At 40.2% G+C, this 20,220-nt stretch overlaps 2 protein-coding genes across 2 annotated transcripts; one reads left to right on the top strand and one right to left on the bottom strand.

The window, feature by feature from the left end:
- The first annotated feature begins 8,200 nt into the window (after window positions 1-8,200).
- LOC139453132 (uncharacterized) lies at window positions 8,201-10,450 on the top strand. The gene is made up of 2 exons (XM_071234763.1): window positions 8,201-8,396; window positions 10,341-10,450. Exons 1-2 carry the CDS (start codon window positions 8,201-8,203, stop codon window positions 10,448-10,450), a joined length of 306 nt encoding a protein of 101 aa, XP_071090864.1.
- Window positions 10,451-11,426: 976 nt separating this feature from the next.
- LOC139453695 (transmembrane protease serine 7-like) lies at window positions 11,427-19,872 on the bottom strand. Its single transcript, XM_071235170.1, has 9 exons — window positions 19,782-19,872; window positions 18,368-18,481; window positions 17,870-18,028; window positions 16,260-16,478; window positions 14,665-14,845; window positions 13,417-13,541; window positions 12,510-12,650; window positions 11,798-11,967; window positions 11,427-11,624 (listed from the first exon to the last, which is right to left on the bottom strand). The coding sequence occupies exons 1-9, from the start codon at window positions 19,870-19,872 to the stop codon at window positions 11,427-11,429; spliced, it is 1,398 nt and encodes a 465-aa protein (XP_071091271.1).
- Between the last annotated feature and the right edge of the window lie 348 nt (window positions 19,873-20,220).

The raw sequence follows: 20,220 nt of genomic DNA, 5'->3' as shown, positions 1-20,220 counted from the left end.
TGTACATTAATCCCACCTTGTGTAAACATAATCTACCACCTTGTATATACACACGCCTGGGGTAAAAGCTAACAAACGCTCCCATATTTCAAAAATCCTGAACTTTGACAGATTTAAACTTTTGGAAGCACTAACATACGACAATGATCCAATTTTACTAAATGTCCAAGAAACCATTGACACCTTATGACCAATCTGTAAAGGACAAATGTGTGTCCTGCTGGATGGGCACACTGGATCACATCACATGATTTAAGATTCAACGTCTCATCGGCAACATTTCAGCAATATCGTGACGATGATGTGAGGGAGTGGAAGAGGCAATGGAAAGGGTGCTCAAAACACAATTGAAACACAATAGAACAGGGTGCCGTTGTTCAAAACAACCTTAGCGCTACGACTGTCGTAAGTCTATGTTAAGGTATGGGAGTTACGATCACCTTAGCACTAAGATCGCTTTGTATAACGGCACCCAGGTACATAACAATCTGTGTTTCAGTATTACTATGTCACAAATAGAAGCGTTTCATCACAAAATTAATCCAGAATACGATTTTGAAAATATGGAAATATAAATGAAGCGGTTCTTACCATTTCCAATTTGTTTATACCTATTACCTCAATACACATGTATTCACTATTCGCCCATGAAGTAGCTAGAAGTAGTTAAGAAACAATTGAGAAGTGTTTACCAATTTACGTTTCATGTATTTATGTTCTTCCAACTTCTAAATATCAAAGACTTCATATTTGTATAATAAAAATTGACACATGAATTTCAAATTGAAATTCTGCTTTTAACATAACTAATGGTGAATATATCTATTTTTTCATTCATCATTACCAGTGTCCAGTCGTTTGAAATCAGTTTGATCAGTGACTTTTGACCACAATGTTACAGTGCAATCATAAAAGGCCCAACCATCATCTTACAGCACAGAGTCATGCACTCCATCCATGACTAAACAACCAAGTTCACTGTTGGAAGCATGTTGCTTCAGACGTCTTCCCTCACGTTGCAGAGTCAGTTCAAACAGCAGGAAGTGTATGATGCTCGTTTAACCGACCGTTTGAACATGCATTTCCTCCTCAGATACGATGTATATAAATGTTTATCTGAGTTCCAGTTGTTACTAAGATTATTTTTCTACGTAGAATATCATTCACTACACAATGGCAAGGTCTCTGTTGGCGTGTGTGTTCCTACTGGTGTGCATCGCTCTCTGCGCTGGCCAAGGGAGAAGGCCAAGGCGACTTAGAAACTTGAGGACCGGATTCGCCAGTTCAGATGATTGTCAACAATCTTTCAACGCTACCCAAGGCTTTTGTGCTGCGTACGGTAAGAATCGTGGACTAAATTTTAAACATTTCTAATACTACTTGTTCATTGTATCATTTGTATAATTTCAACGATACTCGACGATGGATCCAATTTATCACTTTCTATTATGAACACTCAAGCCAAAGTTTTATCCACAGTTGACCAGTGTGGGGACATCATCCGCAACCCCCAGTTCCCCCAGGCAGTGTCGTGTGGGGGCTGTATCTTCACCTGGATGACCCAGTGTGGACAACCAGCAGGCAGGGGCTGAGTCAGGACCTAGATAGGATACTCCCAAATTTCGCTGCATCTTCCATGGACCACGAGAACGACAATGAAAAATACAACTCTTTTAATTTGTACCTCAACAGTGAAGAGTAAGTCAAAATTCGATGACCGAATTGAAGCCATCTGCTGAAATGCATGATGAATAAAAGAATGAAACTGATGAGAAACGGTTTCTTTTGTTCATTTTTACCCAGGTTGGGACTCCGGGTTAACATTTGGCCCCGGCAAACTGTGTTTGTCGTTAGTGGCGCCGCGGATTGGGTAGATGGACTCGGTTACTTGGTTCATTCGTGTTTTCACACGATGTTCATATTATCAACCACTGGTCTATAAGCCCAGACTCGATTATTTACAGGCCGCCGACATAAGGCTGAAATATTGTTGAGTGTGGCGTTAAACAACAAACATACACCTGGTATTGCGATGTTGAAGTATAGTGGTTCACGTGTAAGCTCATTACGCCGAAAATCCCCTTTCGAGTCCCAGCATTGGTGTAATTGTGATTCCCCTTGTCTTAGTGCTGCTGATTTGTTTTCTAGAAATCTGCGTCATATCATAATTAGTCCTTAACTAATAATTGTAACGGAATAAATCGTACAGCGATAATTCCAACTCAACATTGCACAGATTCAGATACATTTATAAAGGATGATATAATATTATACGTGCTGTTAAACGGAGCAAAACAGGACAAAGAGTCAGAATTATTATAACTGACTGATGATCTTTATGGAAAAAACTTTCGTTCGTTTAAATGGACCCAACTGAGCTCGCTGCAGTCATGGAAGGCTACAACGATAGGTGGTCCCAGTAGGATTTTGACTGATGAAAGACAACATGCAGTCATCCTACTATATCTAACTGCACAGTTTGAACTGCTTGCAACTTGTTTCACTACTTAATTGAATTTGAAATTTCTTATCAGGGTCGTTTATTTAGGAGGACGTAAATTGCAATTTAAATGACCATGCATCGCAATTTATACCTAACTTTAACTTTGTTGATTTACGCTGCGATCAGCAATGTTCCTGTTATCTTACGGTGGGTTGTAACTATTCGAGCCTCAACCACACCAACTACTGGTTGACACCACCGTCCTACACAATAAGGGTACGATTACACAAAATAAACCAAGCCTGCCCATCAGTTCCAAACATGTCTTACGACCAGCAATTAGGTTCCGGGGACTTATTCTGGGCCTTGTTAAGACAAAATATTATGATAGGTGACAAGCACTAAGAAATCCAACAATTACTGATTTAAGTGCCTTAGACTGTGCACCTGAAACATACAGCTATACACCTTTGGTAGTTGTGTCATTCATATAAACCACCTCAACCTGTTACAAGTAGATAACATATACTATGGTCATATATATACATGCGATTGTATTTGCCTGGATTAATTTTAATTACACAAAAGATACATATTCCATAACAATGATACAGATGAGGCACGTTAACAGTCCGTCCCAAAGTCTATACGGTCCTGTCCATAATTATAAGCATCTTCCCGAGGCAAGAGCGTTAACTGACTTCACTTTTATAGTCAGTTAACTCTCTTGCCTCGGGAAGATGGTCCATAAGGTTCCATCTCATCGGGGATACAATCTGCGCGTTTATGTTACTGTAACCAATAGTATGTCAATACATTGTCTGAGGTACTTAATGCATTACTAATCCTTTTTTCATGTTAAAACGAATTTAATCATATATTACATATAGTAATTCAAATTAAGAAGATACATCTCTCTTTTGAGGAAACTGATTTAACGAGGAAGTGAAAAGCACATTGTCAAAGAGTGTTCATATGTTTCGTTCGAGATGTTGAATAATATTGACATTCGTAAAGATGCTCGCTTTCGTTGAACACTTTACAAATACTGAACCTGCTGTGGCGAGTTTTTCTCACGACGCACATATATCCTGATACACCATAGGACTTTATCATCCATAGCATTTGTCCATGAAATGACATTGCAGTGAATTGAACCTGTGTTATGAGCGACAAATAGGGCTTAAGGTAAATATATGATGAGTGTGGGCATTAAAATCTATGACAAGACAGCTGCAACTTAAGGTATTCATGTTTAGCTGATACGTGTGATGCATCCAAACACGTTGGAGATCTTTGTCAATCGTTTGGCATAAACACATACCAAATTCGTCGTAATAGGCGCTCCGCTCTAATAAGCGCCCATGGCGATATTTGCTAATATATTGGCTAGTGAACAATCACAATTAGCACCCTTTCCAATTGATCAATGTACACAAGACTTGCTTATTCGTGTATATATGTGTATATCGTGTGTTATATGCACCCTTAATTATGGGCACTTTAATTCTCGAAAATATATATATCTATCGTGTATAATACACACATATTCTTCTTTTATATCATTTCAGGATGTTAGCATAAACCACAACATTTACAATCTTTGAACTCTGTTTGTTTTCACCAAAATTATATTCTAACAAAAGCCCCCGTTTTCTAATTTTGAGAGCGCCCTGGGCGCTTGTTACGTCGAATACGGTACGCGTTCCTTGAATTGGGCAGATTTTCGTACCTTGGTCTTCGCCCCGACTGTGATTCTTTGTCTGTCAACACCTTGTCGGTGCTTGTGGATTTTACCAAAGAGGTAAGACCAGGCATCACTTTGGTCTTTCCTCCCGAATCAAGCGTGAATACTGTTCAATATAACTAATTAAATCATTTTAACTTGGGATCAGTACCGTGAAGATTCCGGGTTCACTTGGAAACGACCAAGTTCACTGTTGGAAGCATGTTGCTTCAGACGTCTTCCCTCACGTTGCAGAGTCAGTTCAAACAGCAGGAAGTGTATGATGCTCGTTTAACCGACCGTTTGAACATGCATTTCCTCCAAAGATACGATGTATATAAATGTTTATCTGAGTTCCAGTTGTTACTAAGATTATTTTTCTACGTAGAATATCATTCACTACACAATGGCAAGGTCTCTGTTGGCGTGTGTGTTCCTACTGGTGTGCATCGCTCTCTGCGCTGGCCAAGGGAGAAGGCCAAGGCGACTTAGAAACTTGAGGACCGGATTCGCCAGTTCAGATGATTGTCAAAAGTCTTTCAACGCTACCCAAGGCTTTTGTGCTGCGTACGGTAAGAATCGTGGACTAAATTTTAAACATTTCTAATACTACTTGTTCATTGTATCATTTGTATAATTTCAAATTAGAATTTTTTATTGTTTTGATTTTGTTTTGTAAATCATACCCGTCAAGTGCCGAAGTGTATGGTGCCAACGTTGTTGTGTTGTGGAATAGGGCTAAAAATAAAGCATTGGCAGCGAATGGGTCCAGAGTATTTATCACAATAGAATGGATGTATAATACCCTGGATACTCGACGATGGATCCATTTTATCACTTTCTATTATGAACACTCAAGCCAAAGTTTTATCCACAGTTGACCAGTGTGGGGACATCATCCGCAACCCCCAGTTCCCCCAGGCAGTGTCGTGTGGGGGCTGTATCTTCACCTGGATGACCCAGTGTGGACAACCAGCAGGCAGGGGCTGAGTCAGGACCTAGATAGGATACTCCCAAATTTCGCTGCATCTTCCATGGACCACGAGAACGACAATGAAAAATACAACTCTTTTAATTTGTACCTCAACAGTGATGAGTAAGTCAAAATTCGATGACCGAATTGAAGCCATCTGCTGAAATGCATGATGAATAAAAGAATGAAACTGATGAGAAACGGTTTCTTTTGTTCATTTTTACCCAGGTTGGGACTCCGGGTTAGAATTAGGCCCAAGCAAACTATGTTTGTCGTTAGAGGCGCCGCGACTTAACGGATTGGGTAGATGGACTCGGTTACTTGGTTCGTTTCGTGTTTTCGTACGATGTTCATATTATCAACCACTGGTCTATAAGCCCAGACTCGATTATTCACAGGCCGCCGACATAAAGCTGAAATATTGTTGAGTGTGGCGTTAAACAATAAACAAACAAATAATCACCTGGTATTGCGATGTTGAAGTATAGTGGTTCACGTGTAAGCTCATTACGCCGAAAATCCTCGTTCGAGTCCCAGCATTGGTGTAATTGTGGTTCCCCTTGTCTAAGTACTGAATTTTTTCTAGAAATCTGCGTCATATCATAAGGAGTCCTTAACTAATAATTGTAACGGAATAAATCGTACAGCGATAATTCCAACTCAACATTGCACAGATTCAGATACATTTATAAAGGATGATATAGTATTTTACGTGCTGTTAAACGGAACAAAACAGGACAAAGAGTCAGAATTATTATAACTGACTGATGATCTTTATGAAAAAAAACTTTCGTTCGTTGAAATGGACCCAACTGAGCGCGCCGCAATTATAGAAGGCCAGAACGATAGGTGGTCCCGGTTGGATTGTGACTGATGAAAGACAACATGCAGTCATCCAACAATATCTAACTGCACAGTTTGAACTGCTTCAACTTGTTTCACAAATGAATTTGAAATTCCTTATTGGGGTCGTTTATTTAGAAGGATGTAAATTGCAATTAGAATGACCAAAACATGCATCGCAATTTCTACCAAACTTTAAGTTTGTTGATTTACGCTGCGATCAGCAATGTTCCTGTTATCTTACGGTGGGTTGTAACTATTCGAGCCTCAACCACACCAACTACTGGTTGACACCACCGTCCTACACAATAAGGGTACGATTACACAAAATCAACCAAGTCATCGAGTCTGCCCATCAGTTCCAAAAGTGTCTTACGACCAGCAATTAGGTTCCGGGGACTTATTCTGAGCCGGGTTAAGACAAAATATTATGATAGGTGACAAGCACTAAGAAATCCAACAATTACTGATTTAAGTGCCTTAGACTGTGCACCTGAAACATGCAGCTATATAACTTTGGTAGTTGTGTGATTCATATAAACCACCTCAACCTGTTACATGTAGATAACATATACTATGGTCATATATCTACACGCGATTGTATTTGCCTGGATCAATTTTAATTTCACAAAAGATACATATTCCATAACAATGATACAGATGAGGCAATATTCCAGCAATATCACAGCGGGAGACACGAGAAATGGGCTTCACACATTGTGCCCATGTCAGAAAGCGAACCCGGGTCTTCGGCGTGACGAGCGAACGCTGTATTAACCACTAGGCTACCCGACCGCCCGGATGTCATTCCGATCACAAAAAGGAATTATGTACTGTGGGGACATGTGGGTTCTCAGTTCATTAACACGTGGTACGACACCACTGGAATCCGATCTCGTCCTATTATTCACTTTGTCGCCTAATTATTTCCTGTATCAAAAGACGTCCATGATGGATACGCATGACTGTCAGAAATGAAGGCAGTGTGTTGCAGTGCCCATCAGCCATGACAGATTAACTGTTGTCATATGAAAACATCGTTACGTGTCGACTTCCAAATTGAAACAAAAGTTAACCCAGTAATCTATACCTTAAATAAGTCCGTGTTAAATCAACAAACAGAAGAACATGTTATACAATACGATTGTATCATATAATTAACTCGGTTTACAAATCAATACAAACCACGCAAAGTAATTACAATGGCAGTACACAATAGAATGACAGTACAAAATTCAATGGGAATACAATTACAATGGCAGTGTAAAAGACAATAGCAGTGGTAATAGCAATAACATCAGTGGAGATAACATTCACCAGGCAGCAACAGTGTCAAGCTTCAAAAATGGACATAGGCTAGTATCCACGTTGAAAATACGAGCTTCACACAATCGCTGGTCTTGATGTAATGTGAGATGACGGAGGCATGCTCGTGCCCACTTATGTAGTCTAATTACACTCAAGAAAGTATACCATGCTGATTTAGTCAATTGAAGTTCTAAAAGGATTTCAGATTACACTTGACTCTTAGACCATCAAGATATAGTAACTTTCACACCACTGCTTACATTAGATAATGATACAGCCCTGACAACTAATTATTGTTATAACACAATGTTATGAACGTCTGCTTAATCTTAACGCTAATACACTTACATCACTGTTCAACAAAGAATGACACTGCCATATATCAACATATTAGAACAGTTTGTTTCAAGCTGTGACGGGAGCACATGTGTGTTTCGTGCATGTCATGTCTAATCCTACCTCATGCAGACTTGGTATGTGTGCCATTTAATTTCAAAACCATTTCCGTGTTTACACTGTATGGATGCACAGTTTAATACATTAATCTATATCAGTCTAATATATCGATGACAAACTGCAGCATATTTCTTCGTGGTTTACTCTTCTATGGTATGATAGTTATTGTTATTGTTTCATCAGATGACACCCGATCCTGCATCTACGCAGTGATGCGGTTCCCAAATGAAATTATTGGAACCGTGAGATATTTCTGCATGTAACACCTGATAATTGCAGTCATGCTGGTTGCATGTTGTTGTGATGCACACTGCAGGAGGCCCCGGTAGGTCCTTAACGCCCGTGTTTAAGGCGTATGCCCGTCGTCTGTACAGATATATAAACGACATCCTCACGCCTTTGCACATTATTGACTTCTGTTCTGAGTAGTTTGTGTATTTCTTCTGTAACCATGTCCCGTCCTCTTTTTACTATTGTCCTTCTGTTGGTCTGCATCATTGCGCTCCAGTCTACCGAGGGTCGTCGACGATTCAAGAAGACACGCAAAAATGGTTTCATGGGTACGAAGGACTGTGAAGAAGCATTTGGCTCTGCCGCCAAGGATAATAATTCTGCTGCTGTCAAGGAACAGTTCTGTACCACGTATGGTAAGAACATTAATGACCAGATCTATCTACCTATCTATCTGTTTATCTATATACTCGTATAATAATAATAATAAGAAGAAGAAGAAGAAGAAGAAGAATTGAATAAGTGCGTGAGTATGGTTTTATGCCGTTTTTAGCAATATTCCAGCAATATCACGGCGCGGGACACCAGAAAGGAGCTTCACACATTGTAACTATGTCGGGAATCGAACCCGGGTATTCGGCGAGCGACGAGCGAACGCTTTAACCACATCGTCAAGGCTACCCGACCGCCCCAATAATATTTTAGTATGACTGCCCATGAGTCATTATATTATTTTAGAAGGATTAGGTGAGTTTGGTCTTTATCGCCTTTATCGACATTATTTCTGTAACATCAGGGCGTATCTCCTTAATCTGCCCGGAGAGCGGTGAGTCGGTAGTTAGGTCTCATTGTACTTGTTGTTACCCTGCCTGGCGCGCGCCTTTAAGGAGTTATATGTCAGCGGTTTATGTCCATGTTAAACCACGGCATATGATATCCCTGTGGGCGAGCACAATAAAACCTGCATTCGTCCGGACAAGTTGAGCAGCCACACATCCACGTGCATGCAGGTCGCTGTGGAATTGCAATAATCTATAACGAGACAGTAAATCCCCACTTCACCTCATCTCACTCCTTAATGTGTGCGGAAAGCCAGGTGTGATTACGTTTATCCCCTGTGTAGAGTTACGTCCCTTCGACAGGGCAGGATCCTATTGTCATGAATTGGAATCCCAGATTTGATCTGAATATGACCTTTTGTTTCTCAACAATAATCCTGTAAGTTCAGCCAACATAATCGTCTAGACCTACATCACTTCGGGCTTTCCTCCTACAGTAGGGGCCGTGTGGTAGCCTGGTTGGTAGTGTGGTGTACAATGTGTGATACCCTTAAGTTTTCTGGTCACTGCCTCGATATGTCTGGAATTGGGCACTAAAGGCGGCGTAAAGCCATACTGTCTCCCTCCCTCTTCACAGTAAGCTAACACGCCTTGATATAACTGAACTACTGTTAATAGTGTCGTTTACGCAACTCAACGCTCACTTGCCTCGAGAAGCACGACAACTATTCCTGGTGTAGGTAAATATGCCTCAAACACAGCTATCTTAGGGGAAACTGGCCGCCACTTTATGTTTGTCCAGAGTCAGATCAGAGCTGTAAAATATAGCTAAAATTATTGCACATGGGATCAAATAGATATTACAGTGTTATTACTTCCTTAAAAAGCTAGATGAGAAAGGTAAGCACAGTTGGGTGACAGATTTTAAAAATTGTTTATATGTTAATGGTTTTTCATATGTCTGGGACTACCAAAATGTTGGCGATGTAATAAAATATTTTTTTGTATCAATTTCAGGAAAGACTTAAAGATGTTGCCTCTCAAAATTGTTTTGCAAAATTGTCTGCTTCCAAATATTTATATCATTATTCAAATGTTAAATCTTTGCTGAATGTAGAAAAATATATTGATTCTTTGCAGGATAAATCTCTCAGAAGAACCTTTTGTAAATTTAGGATTAGCTTACATAATTTTAATGTTCAGTTTCTACGTAAAACTCCCTCAGATAATGAAAATAGTGTATGTAGATATTGTAACAAGGGCTGTGTTGAAAATGAAGATCATGGCTTTTTTACTTGTGATTATTACCAGACTTTACGGAAACATTATATTACTCAACTACAGGATATGTATGACGGTTACCTGTCACTTCCAAATATTCTTAACTGCAAAAATGTCAATGTAATGAAACTGACTTCTGTATACCTGTATAAGATATCTAAATTTAGAAAAACGTGACTAAATTTATATTGTACTGACATTGTAATATAGGCCATATGGTCCACATTAACGAATAAATCTGTCTGTCTGTCTGACAACGATTATGTGTAGCATGTACAAAAGCCGTCCCAATTGTTTCAGTGAACATGTGTGGCGACATCATCCGCACCCCTCTGTTCCCTGAAGCCGTGAAGTGTGGAGGCTGCATCTTCGCCTGGATGACACACTGTACAAATCCTCCCCGCGGTTGACGCAAGAGTCACGTACAACCTTACAGGAGCGTGACTGCCGTCTTAGCTAACAGTTTAAGATAGCATGATCTTAACAACCAATGGGTTTGTTTTGTAAAGAAACGTTTAAGCTTGATGTGTATCTAGACTATGCTCTGATGTTACTAACTTGGGCGTGACTGCTTAAAGGAAAACTATTTTGTTTCTCTATTCATTTACGAAGTTAATACTCTTGACATTTGAATAAACCATGTCAATATTCATATGTTTTTTATTCAGATAACAATATATATTGTAGTATATTTATCGTATTTAACTCCATCTACGAGGATGTCTTTGCATAACTCACTCCGAATTTAATCTACCAAAGAGAATGCCGTTGCATCGCTCACTTTAATCTTATGACTACCAAATTGGATGCCTTCGAACAGTTCATTTTTAATACTTAGGCATCGCTCACTTCGAATTCAATCTACCAAAGAGTAATGTCTTCGCATTTCTTACTTTAATCTACCAAAGGGGAGTGTCTTCGTATCGCTCACTTTAATCACCAAACAGGAGTGTCTTCGTATCGCTCACTTTAATCACCAAACAGGAGTGTCTTCGCATCGCTCACTTCAAAAAAGATCTAACAGGGTCAACATGATGTAAAAAATGCTACGAAGTGATGGCATTAAAGTTTAACGTGATATTTCGGTATGGGACAACGATGCCTGTATTACGTCAGCAATCGTAATCTTGTAATAATATATTACTTCAACAATGCGTATTTCAGTTGTCTTTCATATGGATTTATTATATCAACTCGTTTATATAGAACAATATGCACAATGTGAAAACTAACCCACTTTCAGCTGACACGCAGATATTAAGTTAATTAACTCGGGACAGATAATGTTTAATACATCGCAGGATAATTCTATTCTTTTACTATAGACCCTCAGCTAAATAATATTGATGTCTGTATATAGACATAAAAGTTGGTATGTTTTGAGCGTCAGTGTTCTTCATAAAGGCCTTGAACAACACTTTCATATAGAGAAGGAACACGTTTCTCTATCCAGTCCATGTGCATCTGTACCCCCTGGAAGATGCTGGGGAGGATGGTGATGCAGTCAGTACCAGGAGTAGCGAGACCCACCAACGTCGCACTGCCGTCACTGTTGTCGCACACTAACATCCAACCATTGGCATCCTGAAAAAAACATACTGGCCCGTAATGTCTCGTCTAATTAGATGATATTATTTTGTTCGTTCAAGAATGAACGTTCAGACCTTACATTACAACAGATAAAGGCATTGTAATTAGTTAATGAAGTACACAAATACAATGCATTTCATGGTGCATCAGTGGTGTTCAAAGCTTACCTCACAAGGAGCAAAGTTGTCTTTCCCCGAGTCCGTGCATACAGAGTCACTGTATACAGTCATGTTCGGATCTAAGTAGTTGTAGATGGCCTGGCATGTTGCCGATGGTAGTAAGGTCACGGGTGCTTGTTGTTGGGAGACGTGGATAACTGATGGAGCAGCTGTAACGTCTGCAACATAGAGACGAAAAACATCACATCACATTATTGATCTTGCCTTTGATTCTGAACCAAGAATTCACTGGCTATTCTGAAGGTGCATTTTAAACAAGTACAACTGACAGAACAATAAGTCAATACGCAAAATTATTATGAGCGAGTATGCCAGATATATCATGGCGTGTCAGCTTGATGTGGGAGGAAAGCCCGAAGTGATGCAGGTCTTAGACGTTTATCACTTTGGTGAAACCCTCGAGCACGGGTATGGTGCTGACAAAACAGAAACATAATCGGGGTGAACCGGGATTCGGACCCACAATAATAGGTTTCTACACAGCGAATTGCGGCGCCTTAGACGACTAGGCAACCCATGACCCCTCAAAATAATAGAGAAACTATACATTAATCATCACATCGTTTTAAGTCAGAAAAATTATTCGAATCTGTTGTTTCCTAAAGTATAATCAACAGATTCTGTGTGGCGGATCTTCTAACCGGATCTTCACAAAGAGACAGCAACGCTATACTAGCTTCCACCCCTTGAAACAACATACCATCTCTTTTCCATCCTGTCAATCGGCATCTGTCGCCTGTGTTGAAGACGTCGTTGGTGGTGGGAAGACAGGCCGCGGAAGCGCAAGTGTCTGGTTCGAAGCCGTTACCAACGTTCACGATAGCCAGATCACCTTCCACATCTGAAATCACATACCTCGAACTTGAAGACCTAAGGTTCTTCAAAGATATAACGTGTCATATTAGCAATATTGGACGTGTGTTTTACATGATACAATGTAATTCTATGACGTGTAAGTCAAGCGCTATCTTGGAACTATCATGAGAAAGTTAAATATTGTTAAGGCGTGTGTTTTTTCCGAGATGTAACTCATAGGTGTCCACATATTTGGTTCAATATTCAAGTATCAATCAAAACATAACAGCAGAAATCAAGACGTCAGAATGGAGGCAAACCTACGAATGTCAATGGAGGAATACCCATTCCTGAATGTCAATATAAAAACACCAACAAATATTTTCAGGTGTAAAAGACATTGGGAATAGAACAAGGGGTTCATGTCCGACGAGAGAAACCACTACAGTTACTAAGATGCCCTATGATTCAACATTGCGAACAGCTCATCGCCATGTTACCTTTATCGGTACACTAAATGTCGGGCGGTGGGGTAGCCTAGTGGGTAAAGCGTTCCAAAACCCAACTTCGGTTCCCCACATGAGTACAATGTGTGAAGCCCTTTTCTGGTGTCCCCCTTCCACCCGTACCAGTGGGATTCACCAGAACGGTAATAGACAATTAAACGGTAACGGCCTGTACTACTTTCCTCCCTTTAAAGCTAACACGCTGCGCCGTAAAATAACTGAAATAATTTTCCAATGATGCGTTAATCCCAACTAAATCTCTCATTTGTTTTATGATAAGGGATAAAGACCACAATAATGTAATACCTAAGGTCTCCGCAGTCTGTTCGAACAGTGTCACATTGGTAATAGTCCTGCTCTGTGTACCGCTTGTCTCACTGCCGGCGACTGCAAGCGACTGCAGTGTTGGCACGTCTAGGGTTCTCTTCAAACTGGTTTTGTTGACCAAACAACGTCATTATAAATCATGCATATAACAACAACAGAGATGGACAAAAGATACATTTATACTTAAAGTAACAGTATTTAGTATAAAACAAAACGTTTTAGCATACAAATCGTGAATGAATCGTTCAAATAGAAAGGACGAGCTATGATATGGTTTATATCAATTGTTAGTCAATTGAATATAACTTATAAGGCCATAACAATACTTTAAAGGATTGTGTAAATGTGACATTCCATTGGCCAAATTGGGTCTTCTAAGTCACGTCCAGATGTGGACTTTATAATACTGATATAGCGTGACATTCAAAAAGCATGAGAACAAAATACAAATAACAATACGAGAAATTGTTTAATAGGCATTACTTAGAAGTTGACGCGTGACAAGGTAGACACAATATTATGGATAACAATTTCTTTGATACTATAAAAAGCTTTTTACGGTATCAAAGTAGTTGTTATACATAAAATTGTGTCTACCTTAACAATACGATAATTGATTTTTGTTTTAAGAATGACAGCCTACTGTACTGACCCAGCGGCCAAACTACTCCTGATGAGGTCAACATGCTAGAATCATTGGCGAGTACTTTTTCTGAGTGTGTAACACCACAGTCTGTAATATTGTACACAGCTGCCTGAATAAAATTTCACTGTGCCCGAATCATGCAAACCGACAACATGAGAAACGACCCCAACCGTCAGGTGACAGGGCACACGATGAGTGGTCAGTACGTACACATGCATCGACCGGACCCTCGATTTAGTCGACTCTTGCCGCAAGCATGGGGTAAACTGCCCCAAAATGGTTTCTTCAAGACATTGTATTAAACAACAGTCTTATCCGTTAGGATTCCGGGTTAAACACAGGTCCCGAGCAACCTGTGCTTGTCAAGGCGACCAAATGGATTTGGTGGTCAGGCTTGGCAAGTTAAATGGTTGATTGCGTGTCATCGTACCCCGACGGCGTGGATCATTGCTCATAATATCAATCACTTGACTGGCTGGTCCAGGCTTTACAGGCACAGATATAAGGTACAAATCAACAAATAATTGTATGCTGTAACAAAATGAACTGTTTGATAATAGTATTACTGGTATTTTCCTTACCCCTTTGCACATGCTGCTGTTGCAAGGATCTCCGTCATCGACAGCAAGACCCCCGAACAGACGGGAAACCTGTAGGAAGCATCCCCATCTGTGTTGACGATTTGGAGGCTGACCGTCCACGGGTTACCAGAACAATCAGTCACCGGAACTGTGCCTGTTTGATCCCTTACCGAGCCACAACCTACAGATAGTGGTGGAAACAAGGTTAGCATAAGAAATTAAAGAACCTAGCTGTCTGATGATGATGATGATGATGATGATGATGATGATGATGATGATGAGTTTACTTATATTGGGCTAAACTCCTTCACAATGTGCATCCTCAAAGCGCTAACCTTACTACCCGGTGAGTTGATCAGTGTGCATTCGATTATACTTCCGAGCTCCTTGGGGTATATACAACCCAAGCTGCCTGATAAAACCCCATACACGTCGACTGGTCGACATGTACGGATATCATAACGTCATGATGTTTGATCCAGATGTTTGTAAATGATTAGCGTATCCTGCCCATCGGTGGCATGCGTCACAAACACGTGCAAAGGCAAGACAAAAACGTTCAGTTCATAAATGCCCTTACACCTTGCTAGTGACACATGCATTTCAAATTACAACTATGTATATTATGCCTGTCTGAGACATTAATTTTGGCAAGGTTATTATTGAGGTTTCAAGCCGCTTTATAAAATATTTATCTGTGGAAGGAAGCCCAAACTGATGCATGTCGGTTACGTATCGAGAGTCAGTATAACAATCGGCAAATGTATGACACTGACAAATACTGGAGCACTGGGTTCCACGGGTTTTGAGTAGTGACATTGGATGAATTCACACAAAAAAAACGTGTTACTACAGATCCCGCTGCATTTAGTACGTACATCTCGATGGCCGTTTGTGAAGACACGTTGTTCGGTGCTGAACACATATAAGCATACACCTTGGTTTGAAGACAATAGCAAATTGTTATATTAGGGTTACTGCCTCTAGGTTGTGTTGTTTCATGTGATAGTCAGGTGAACGAAACAAGGTCGAACAAGCCTTCCTGACCCATTCGTGACCAACTCGGGACAAGCGGAATTGCGACTCGTGCCCCTCTCGTGGCCATTTTTGCGCCTGGGTTCCGTCTAAGCGCAAACGGGCATAGCTAAAAGAACTCGTTGCATGATGATTCACGCATATTTGCCCCATTTATCATAAGTAGGCCACTATTTAAAACACAGCGGGACTGTACAGGACTATGCAGCCTGATGGAACACATCCAGTTGTATCTTGGGTATACTTTCAGATGCAAATCAAAAATCAAAATGGATTCTTTGACAGAAGTCCTACGCGCATTCTGATTGGTTTGTCGTATTTTCGCACACAACATTTATCGATAGGGGGACGAGTCTTCTTACAGGTTACGGAAAGGGGCGAGTGGTGACGAATGTTCCTGCCCGTGCTGGGTCAGGTCTTTCTCGGGTCCTATTAGACTTATATTAGGCTAGCCGAGTGACAAATGGATTTGAATCCATCACCAGTGGATTAATGCAGATCAACGCCATGAGATTGTAGGTCAGCACATTTTTATTGATCTTATATATTGAGCGACATACTTCTCTTCACCACTGGAACAGTTGTTGATGTTGAAGACGCAGTGGTTGGAGATGTCGTTGGCACAGTGGTTTCTGAAGTATCTGGACTCGTCGTTGTCATCACAGGTGATGTTGCTGGGGAAGTCGGTGTCGTTTCTGAACTCGCTGTTGTTTTAGTCGCAGATGAAGGAGTCGCAGATGTAGTTGCAGATGTTGTAACTGTACTTGTCGTTTGCGGTACTAAAGAAAGCACAAAGTAATCATCCTCAGTGTATTCATTCGTCTTCAACACAGCTCAGTAAATATACATCAGGAAAAGAACTTAACGCTTCACATTCTTTATACAAAATAGTCATTTATCCTGAACGTCCACTTAACGTCTGGAGACATAATGATTACATAAGGCACCGATTTTCTCTTAGTACATGTCTAAGATACCACCACTATCTGATGAAAACTGGTGAATGAACACTGTTATGTTATACCAGATGGACGCAAGTACTGGTTCGCGTCATATCGTTTTTGAGATATTCCTACCAGTGGAATCTTGTGATGTATTCGGCCATGGCGGTCATTTGTGAGAGACAGGTAAGTGGAACTGTGCTTTGAGTTAGACTGACTCTGTGCACAATGTGTCGTTGGCTAATCGAACTGTGATCGGAAAACGTTCGTGACCAGGATCCAGATTGTGTCTGGTTTGTGGAGTTTCTGTATCACGTCGAGTATTCACCTATTGTGCACGTGCTTTGCCACATGTCTGTTTCTTCGTCAGATTGTATTCGCAGTTGTGTAAGTATTAAATAATTGTAGGTTTTGGTAATAATTAAACATTGTTTATAGTGAAACAGAGGTGGGTCCTTCCTTTTGGTACAATAGTAATATGAAAGAATCGGGTGGTGCTTAACTGTTCTTGAAGTACATGATGGACCAATCACAAAACATGTCATTGAATAATCGTTTTCTGCGTTAAAAATGTAAGAAAAAATGTCCATTACTAAAGTATATATTAAAAATCGGATTTGACAAAGAAATTAAATCTTTATCAAAACGTTATCTGAAAACAGTCGCCGAGACTGCAAACGTCAGGTCCTAAATACAATTATGATATCCGTGACAAATCATCACCAACGAATAACCATTTCTTATTTGTTTCATTTTTAGCCACCACCAAAAATGGCTGCATAAATTCTTGTGCCCTGTAGTATATTATCAACATCTACATTAACCCACCGAAAAGACCATAACTTGTTTTTAAAACTGAACATTAGATGACGTTTTACTCTTATCACGTTTTGCTCACACCAAAACCTTCAAAATATTGAAAAGAAAGTTTGTAAAGTATTACTAAATATTCTCAAATGAGATATAAGGTGCCCCACGGCTACCCGATTTAGAATAGATCCACATGTAGCAATTTTTTTATAGTTACACAACGACAAGAATGGATCTGTTTGTCCGGTTCGGTGATACTTGATTGATTCTATGCCGGCGTGGGACTTATGAACCACTGTATCAACCACTGGTTTCTCTGTCACAGACGCCATTATTTATTTGCTTGCGTGAAATAGCTCGAATATATTGCTGACTGTGGTGTAAAACAACAAACATTTATAGTAAATGAGGTATCTTACACAACAAACAGCCTGGCTTGCGGCATTGCCCAGTCTGTCTGGCAGCTCCGAGACACTGCCCAAACTGACAGGTCCTTGACCTTGTCCTTACTCCATCCCCGCATGACTCTGTGCAGGGACTCCACGTCGTCCACGCGCCCCATATTCCAGGGGATCTGTCTATTACAAATGTTATGAGGCGTGTTATTTTTCACTGTTCGGACAAAAATGTCATAATCCAAAATTCAATAAAAATGCGAGAAACAGCCACCTAGAATACTCCAAGCAGCGGACGGCTTTGTCTTCCTGTGATTAACGCGATTAGTTTATTTAATATTCTTGTGACATGTCACAAAAATCATATGAAAAACATAATTTGAAATGTTGTTATTTTCATATCCAACCGAACTCTATTTGTTAAAAAAAAAAGGAAAACATTGAAGGGTCTATTTTTTTAATTTGTTTATTTCGACCGTTTATTACCGTAATATACAATTATGTTTTGTATCGAATTCTTACCAGATTTACAACAAGCTCCTCCACGACAGAACAGGACGGAGTCCGGCACAGGGAGGCGTGTTTCAGAGACACGACATGACGTCCGACAAGTTCCTCGATACAGCTGCCTGCATACTGCAACACGGTGACTCACGTCCATAAATAACGGCTTCCAAGTGTCGAGAGCTCATTCTAACGGCTTCCAAGTGTGGAGAGCTCATTCTGACTTTCATTTTATCATGGAACAGAGATGCCTGTCATGGGAACATGATGTTTATCTCAAAGGTATCTATCAAATGTGTTTATGAATGAATGTTAACACCGCGAACAGCAATACTCCAGCAATATAATGGCGGTCTGAAGAGGAAAGATCAGACACACCAACGAATAGAAGCGTGAACAAGAAACAACGCCGACATGCGACAAGGTCTTCCAGCCATTGGGTCATGATCAACGCGTTGAGGTATTACCTGTGTAATGGGACACTTCCGGTGAAAACTACGACTGTCGATTTTTCCAGCATCGGGTGACGTAATACCGAGTAAGAGTTATGCCCCTTATTGTAAACAATAATGGCGACAGACAGAGACAGGTGTGGCCGATTCCAGAAGAATCCACCCAAAATAGTAAAATCGAAAGTCCTTATTGATCATAACTACGAAGCTGGCCATGTTTGTTTGACGACCCTTGCAAGGACGACGACTTTCCTCTTTTTCGGAACATAAAACTAGGCAAATACACAAGCATGTGTATTTGTTGTGGGTTAATGCTTTCAACATTTTAGTTGCTTCACAACGTGTCATCGTTATGTGACCGCAAAACCCGAACTAACGCCGGTCTTAGACGTTCGCCACTTTGGTCATTCGTTACCACTCGCCCCTTTCCGTAACCTGCAAGAAGACTCGTCCCCCAATCAATGAATGTTATGTGCGAAAATACGACAAACCATTCAGAAGTTCTTCGTCAAAGAATCCCTCAGAAATAATTTTTGATTTTACATATGTCTTGTATCTAAAAATGTACCAATATTCAATCATACTTATAATTTCGCACGTCCCGATGTGCTTTAAACTGCATCTGAAATATATATAATATAAGGGGAAATATATGTGAACCATCACGCAACGAGTTGACAATTGTTTTAGGCATGCCCGTTTGCACTGAGACGGAACCGGTCGCAAAAATGGCCATGAGAGGGGCACGAGTTGCTATTCGGCTTGTCCCGGAATACCACGAGTGGTCACGAATGCACTTTGGTGAAACGAGCACGGACATGGTGCTGACAAACCAAGAATCCAAATAAAGACGAATTTGGAATTCAGATCATCGACCCTGCGTTCTGGAACGCTTTAACTGAACTCTGCCCCTCAACTCCGACAAATATTAAACACATGCACTAGAGCAAATAAAACAACTATAATTATGAAATACTCACATGAGTTTTCGGCAAACTGGGACAGAACTTGACATATACAGAGATATGTAAACGAGAGTACTACAAATACTCGCCGTAGTAACATTTTCATCTTTAGTCACAACAAACGACGTGCTCTTTTAACGGAATTATGCACAATGCCTTAACAACAAGACATCTTTGTCATTATCACACGGAGACACCCAAACTTGAAAATCTTAAGTAGTTGTTGGGTGACAATGTGTTTATCATAAGTTCCTGGTCGAGCAACGTGACGGAATTTTTATTGTACAATTTGTAGAAGGGTTTTCTTTCCTTGTGATGTAATCGTGGTGTGTGCATGTAAACCTTCAATGATGAATTGTTTAACGCCTAACAATGGGCGCCAAAATGGGACAGGAAAACAGAACCTTTCTATCTTATTGTTTACATGGAAGTAAACTAGTATGTACGTAAATAT

Source organism: Haliotis cracherodii, unplaced genomic scaffold, assembly GCF_022045235.1.
Source record: "Haliotis cracherodii isolate W230 unplaced genomic scaffold, xgHalCrac1.p SCAF_10, whole genome shotgun sequence".
Taxonomy (NCBI): Eukaryota; Metazoa; Mollusca; class Gastropoda; order Lepetellida; family Haliotidae; genus Haliotis; species Haliotis cracherodii.
The sequence above is the reverse complement of the archived record's forward strand: the minus strand, read 5'-3'. Positions and strand labels throughout refer to the sequence as shown.